The sequence below is a fragment of the Cyprinodon variegatus genome, unplaced genomic scaffold (genome assembly GCF_000732505.1).
Source record: "Cyprinodon variegatus isolate N-32 unplaced genomic scaffold, C_variegatus-1.0 Scaffold628, whole genome shotgun sequence".
Taxonomy (NCBI): Eukaryota; Metazoa; Chordata; class Actinopteri; order Cyprinodontiformes; family Cyprinodontidae; genus Cyprinodon; species Cyprinodon variegatus.
In genome coordinates, this window is record NW_015151081.1 from 307,634 (window position 1) to 313,310 (window position 5,677).

Below are 5,677 nucleotides of genomic sequence, written 5' to 3' on the forward strand. Positions count from 1 at the left end.
ATCATTAATTGGCAGCAGCAGTAAAACACAATGAAGAAATACAATCATACAAATTATTGGCAATGCAAACTCCAACAACTACTTTAAATGTTCTTATCAATGTATGACTAATTGGCTAGTAAAAAAAAAAAGTTTTATTTCAGATTTCTAGTTGTTTTCCTATGTCGTCTTCTGTTAATCTACAATGTAATAAATCTGCATTTCGATCACTGCAAAAACAATCAAGAAATAAGTAAAAATGCTTTAAATTAAGTGTATTTACCTTTCATTTCAGTAGGTAAATCAGATGATTTGCCAGTAGAATAGAGTATGTTTACTCCCAATATAAGATAATTAGATAATATGCACTTTAAATGAGACAATGGAATTGTTTTATTCTTATTTTTAATGTAAATTGTCTTGTTCCATTGTCCAAGTGTGTCATAATTTCTCTTAAAAAAAAAAAAAAAACTGCACTTATATTAAGAAAAACTACTTATTTAGGTTAATTTTTTTTTTTTTGCAGTGAGACAACAAAGGAATACAAGCCTGAGAACAGTGCATCAGCAAAGTGGTGGCCGCATCATGCTGTGTGAGTGTTTCATTGACAGTGATACAGGTTCAGTGCAAATGGAAGAAAATTATAATTAAAGAGGAACTCTAGACACTATTTTTTCAGACGTATCTTATATGTTTTAATGGTTAAAACACTAGGTTTTACAACAGGAAGCACTAAAGGCCAAGATATATTCATGCGTTGGGTTGTTGTGTGGAACTGTGTGCGATGTGTGCGAGCCCATAAAATCACTCTACACGGTTAACATGTTGACAGAGAGGGGCAGTGATAAAAATAAAAAAAAAGCGGAAATGCAGAAAAAAAAAGGGAACAATTGACGTCCTGCTTCCAAAATGGCCAGCGCAGTATTATTAATTTAAAATGTATAATCATTAAAGGATGGTAGGTGTGTGTATGGCAACTACAGAAAAAAGAGGTTATATAGGTTTACCAGCTGCACACAAAAAATAACATATGAAAAAACATAGTTTTACTAAATAAAAGATGAATGCAATATATATTGAGGGTAGTTGTTTCACACTCTAAGTATGCTGTATGTGATTGAAAAAGTAGCTTAAATCCTTGTTTGTACCACAAGTTTGGCCAATAAACTCACCCCTGTTTGTTGTTTTCAGTCTGACTAAACAGTAACAACACTGCATTTGACCACAATTGATGTCAGTACATGCAAACTTGTCTGTGGAGAACAACTTTATATCCTCCCATTTGGAACAAGGCTGCACACGGGGTCCGCACTTAGGGCGGGGACGGCACATTCTATGCAGCGAGTATAAACCAAGCTTTAAGACAACTTCACTGAAGATTCCTGCACTATTTAAACCTTGTACCTGCCAAGAATCTAATCCGTTAACTTATGTTCATCTAGGCCCACAAATAAAAGCAAATAAATAATACCCAGTCAGAATTATGCCACAAGCTCATTGATTAACAAAAACCTATGAAGCTATGTTGTACTTAGCCTCAGAACATTATTATAAATATTACTGAGAGCATATTTGGCACTTGGGTTACAAAAAATTAATGAACTGAAAAAAAGGAAACTCTTTAGGCCCATGAATGTCTATAAACACTTATTTGAGATGTAAAAAAAAAAACATTGTTATAAAGTGTGATCTTACAAAAACAATTTATTTGAAGATTAGATAAAGCAGCACCTCTGATCTGCAGGCATTAAAAGACAGGATGTTCAGTTCTTGGGGAAGATACTGTTATAAACTAAACCAAAAATAGAAGTGGGTTGCATTTTTTTAAGAAAAAGTTTAATACTTAATTCTGTGGGCTTTATTAATTTGATTCAAATGGAGCCCTCATATGTTCTGACCTAACAGCGCTTATGAGACGACACAATGAGAGTTAAGTTCCTACTTTAGATCCCCTTTTTTCTTTTATATACGGTGATTTTCTCAGTCCATATAATCACCTAACAGAGGTAATACTTCTTATTTATTTAAATCAGTCTGTACATCAAAGAACAAAAGAAATATTTAACAGCAATGCCTCAGCCATATTTTTTACTTTGGCACAGTTTCATGATCACAACATGAACTACATACCTTTCTGTTGAGACATTTACACTTTGAACCATATCAGAGTCCTTTTTAGTTTCTCTTTTTAACTGTAAAGGTACGTGCAGTGGCTTGGAATTCGACCAGAGGGCTTTTATTCAAGGCTGGTAAATAAGGAGGAAGAGAAGTGCATTTCGGAATAAAACTAGGGGTTATCCTGACCCCTGGTAGCTTGTTGCCATAGCTACAGAAGCACTTAGGTCCTAAGCAGGCCCGAGCTGGCCTGATGCTAAAATCTTGGAAGTTCCTAAAGGTGCTGGGTTTGCTTGTAAACTTCACAAATTCACATGCAAGAACCGCAATGTGCACATGTAAGAACTGAATGGAATATCACAAGACAGCATGTTATCATTACTATTATCAGCACCATGTTGTGGGGAGGAAACTCATTTGTGCGCAGCAGCAATTCACAATTACAGACTGAAGAGATAAAAGGCCCATTCAGGACCTGAGTTATTTGCTCTTAGGTTCAGCCTCCAATATGTGGACATCATCGCTTTGGTGAAAATAAATAGACATGTTAAAATAATTTATCTATTATATGTCTGTTTTTTTTTAAATAAATAAAATAAAAGATAAAACCCACTTTCACTGGAACAGCTGTTTATGCATTTATAGACACTGTGCACATTGAGTTTATATCATATCAGGTAGAGTATCTTCCACAGTCAGTGCAAATACAGGAAAAGCAAAAGCCTCAGCCCAGGGGCTTAAGCACATGCTTCTGGGCTCAGGGCATTAGCGTAGCCCATGGACAATAAGGTTCTTGGCCCATGCGAAAATACAGAAAAAAGTATATTCTGACTGAAAAGTTGGGAGATGTAACTTCAGATTCCATAGCTGTGTCAGGATCAAGGGGAGGCCTTCCTTTTGGTCCACAGCAGTGTGGGGGGCAGTGGTGGGGATTGAGGAGAACGCCGCTGAGAGCGACTCTGCCCCTCACACTGCATTTGCCGCCAGCGCAGAAGCTCCCTGAGGGTGGTGCTTTCATCTTTGTTGGTCAGACGTAGTTGCTGTAGCAAATTGTAAAGAGAAAGAAAAGTTGGATTGGATTAGGAAGAGAGAATAGCAGGAAAAAGACATTTTACACTGACAGATGAGATGATCAAGCAAATGTATGGCTCATGAGAAATATGGATGAAAAGTTCAGACTTTATTTTTGATGGGACTGAATTAAATCATTTCTATTTTCTATTTCTATTTTTTCTTCTTGTTGATTTGATAGGAGGTTCTGGGGAGGATTTACTTGAACTAAGAATTGCTGTCAATTGGTTTCTTGAATTAATATTGAAGTCTCTGACATGGACAAACTGTTGCTTGTTCTTGATGCATTGCAGGACAGCAGGGCTCTATTAAGTAGCACCTACCATTGTGTCAATCTGGCTCTCTAATCTTTCAGTGATACTGCAGGCAGGTGGCACATATATCTGTTTATGTCTGCTCACCCCAGGGCTGGAATTCTATTTAGGCTAAAAATACCATCAGGAAGGATTATTTTTGGTATATAGTTGTATTCTTATCATGATCAAATGTTTTTATTTTTTTATTTTTATTTTTTGTATGGGCATATAACGAGACCATGCTCTTTAATTGATGCACAGAACAGCAAAATTATTGTCATTTGTGTCTGGTGTGATTCATTACGTGGCCGAGTTACGGGCCTATTATGAGGATCTGCTAAGTTTTTGGTTAAGCCCATATATTATAATCCCTGATTTCACAGACTTAGCAGTTTAATGTGTTAACAATAACCCAGATACCTGCAGATGACTGGATGTCCAAGATGTCTACCGGTATATTCCTTACCAATCAATCAGCTAATTGTGGAACTCAAAAGGCATTTTTGTATAAGCTCTAGAAACCCCTTGGATGTCATAAAAAAAAGCTTTTAGGAGGACTTATTATATTTCAGCCCTGCAGAAGTACTCTGATCTGTACATTTTCTGTGACACTGTCACAACACCACACCAATTATACACAAACAGCAACAACATACTGTTACATACCTGGACATATGTTTCAGATAACCCTAGAAGCTTAAATACCCAGATTGAACATCTGCAGCAGCAGAGTGCTAAGGAATCTAATCCATAATTTACACATCTCTGTTAGGTTATTCAATGCTTTGGCGCCAGCCAGGAACATCAGCTACTGAAACAGCAGACAAGAGGGAACACCATGACCTTCTGCAAAGCATGACTGCACATGTGCTCACATAAACACACATACATCTAAACAAGAAGGATCGAAAATAGTTTTTTACTGTTATTGATATTAAGAGATTTCTAGTTTTTAACCTTGCTGTTGCAGAATTTTTAACATTCATGCAATAACCTCCAAAAGATTTCTAGCTACATAACCGGATAAGATGTGAATGTGGTATTAAATGATTACACAATAATACAAGCATTTGCTAAGACATATATTTACAAAATGAAATTAATTATTGGTTAGCGTCTGTGATGTCATTTGGCATTTTGTTACCAACTTCTTTTCTGTAAGTATCCATTCTAAATTAAACCTAAGATTTCCGGAAATTGATGGATCAGCTTAATAAAGCACTAGCAAAGGTGTTAATCCACACCTATGACAATGGGACAAGGTGTTACAATCTGCTATATGTTAACAAGTTTATTGGGTTATGATAGTACAGCATCAGCATGAACTTTCTTATATGATTTTCCACAAATAAAGGACTGTAGGACCACTTGCAATTTAAACACAACTTAGATTAATTATTGATTTGACGACATGGCAGCGATAGGCCTTAAAAACACAGTGAAAAAAAAAGGGACTTCAAAGTCCACTTATTTACATGTATACTGAGTGTAAAGGGGTAGTTATACACCCGCAGCAGTGTGTCGCAGTGAGCTTGTCACATATTTTTGATTTATGCCCAATATTGAAGCATGGTCTTCACTATGGTATTCCATGCCACAACGCAAGAGGGAAAATCATGAACTAGCTGTGGTCTAGATACGGCCGAGGCGGTGAGAAAGTGGGGGCAAGTTTGTGCATCAAAGGAGGGACATGAGGGCGAAAAAGAGCGAGGATCCAGGTGGAAAAAGGGTCTCAGCGTTTTCACACACCACTCTAGTCTGAATTCACGAATCATTTTCTGCAATGGCAGTCATACAAACAAAACAAGCCGGTAAGATACCAAACAGGAAATACGGATAGTGTAGAGCGGATGTAGATTTGACCAATCAGAGGCCTCCTGTTTGCAGTACTGTCTGCGGTCTGCAACAGTTTTGGAGAGGTGCAGCAGAGTGTCTGCGGCAGGGGCAGCGGCACATCTGCATTCACTGCGACACACATGCAGATGACCTGGTTTCTGAGTATAAATCAGCCTTAAATCTGCAAGTTTTGGATTGAACTGAAAATGTGACACTGGCTACAGAGTCAGTTTTACAATAATTTTGACTGGGACCAAATGTTATCTGAAACAGAGTAATATTCCATTCTGTAGGTGTTAAAGCAACAATTGGCTTTTACTGATTTTGGTGCATTAAGCTTGTATATCCTGAATTAAACTTAAACAATCATTCTAGGACTA

The 5,677-nt window shown here is 37.0% G+C and overlaps 1 protein-coding gene across 5 annotated transcripts in view; it reads right to left on the reverse strand.

The window, feature by feature from the left end:
* Positions 1-460: 460 nt before the first annotated feature.
* The window catches only part of myo16 (myosin XVI), a 133,959-nt gene continuing 128,742 nt past the window's right edge, over positions 461-5,677 (reverse strand). For 3 of the 5 annotated variants that reach the window (XM_015393166.1, XM_015393168.1, XM_015393165.1), the window contains exon 35: positions 461-3,134. In XM_015393166.1, coding sequence (XP_015248652.1) covers positions 2,973-3,134 — 162 coding nt within the window. In that variant the 3' untranslated portion in view covers positions 461-2,972. The remainder of the gene's footprint in view (positions 3,135-5,677) is intronic. The other 2 variants (XM_015393169.1, XR_001481802.1) reach the window with 2 other exon arrangements.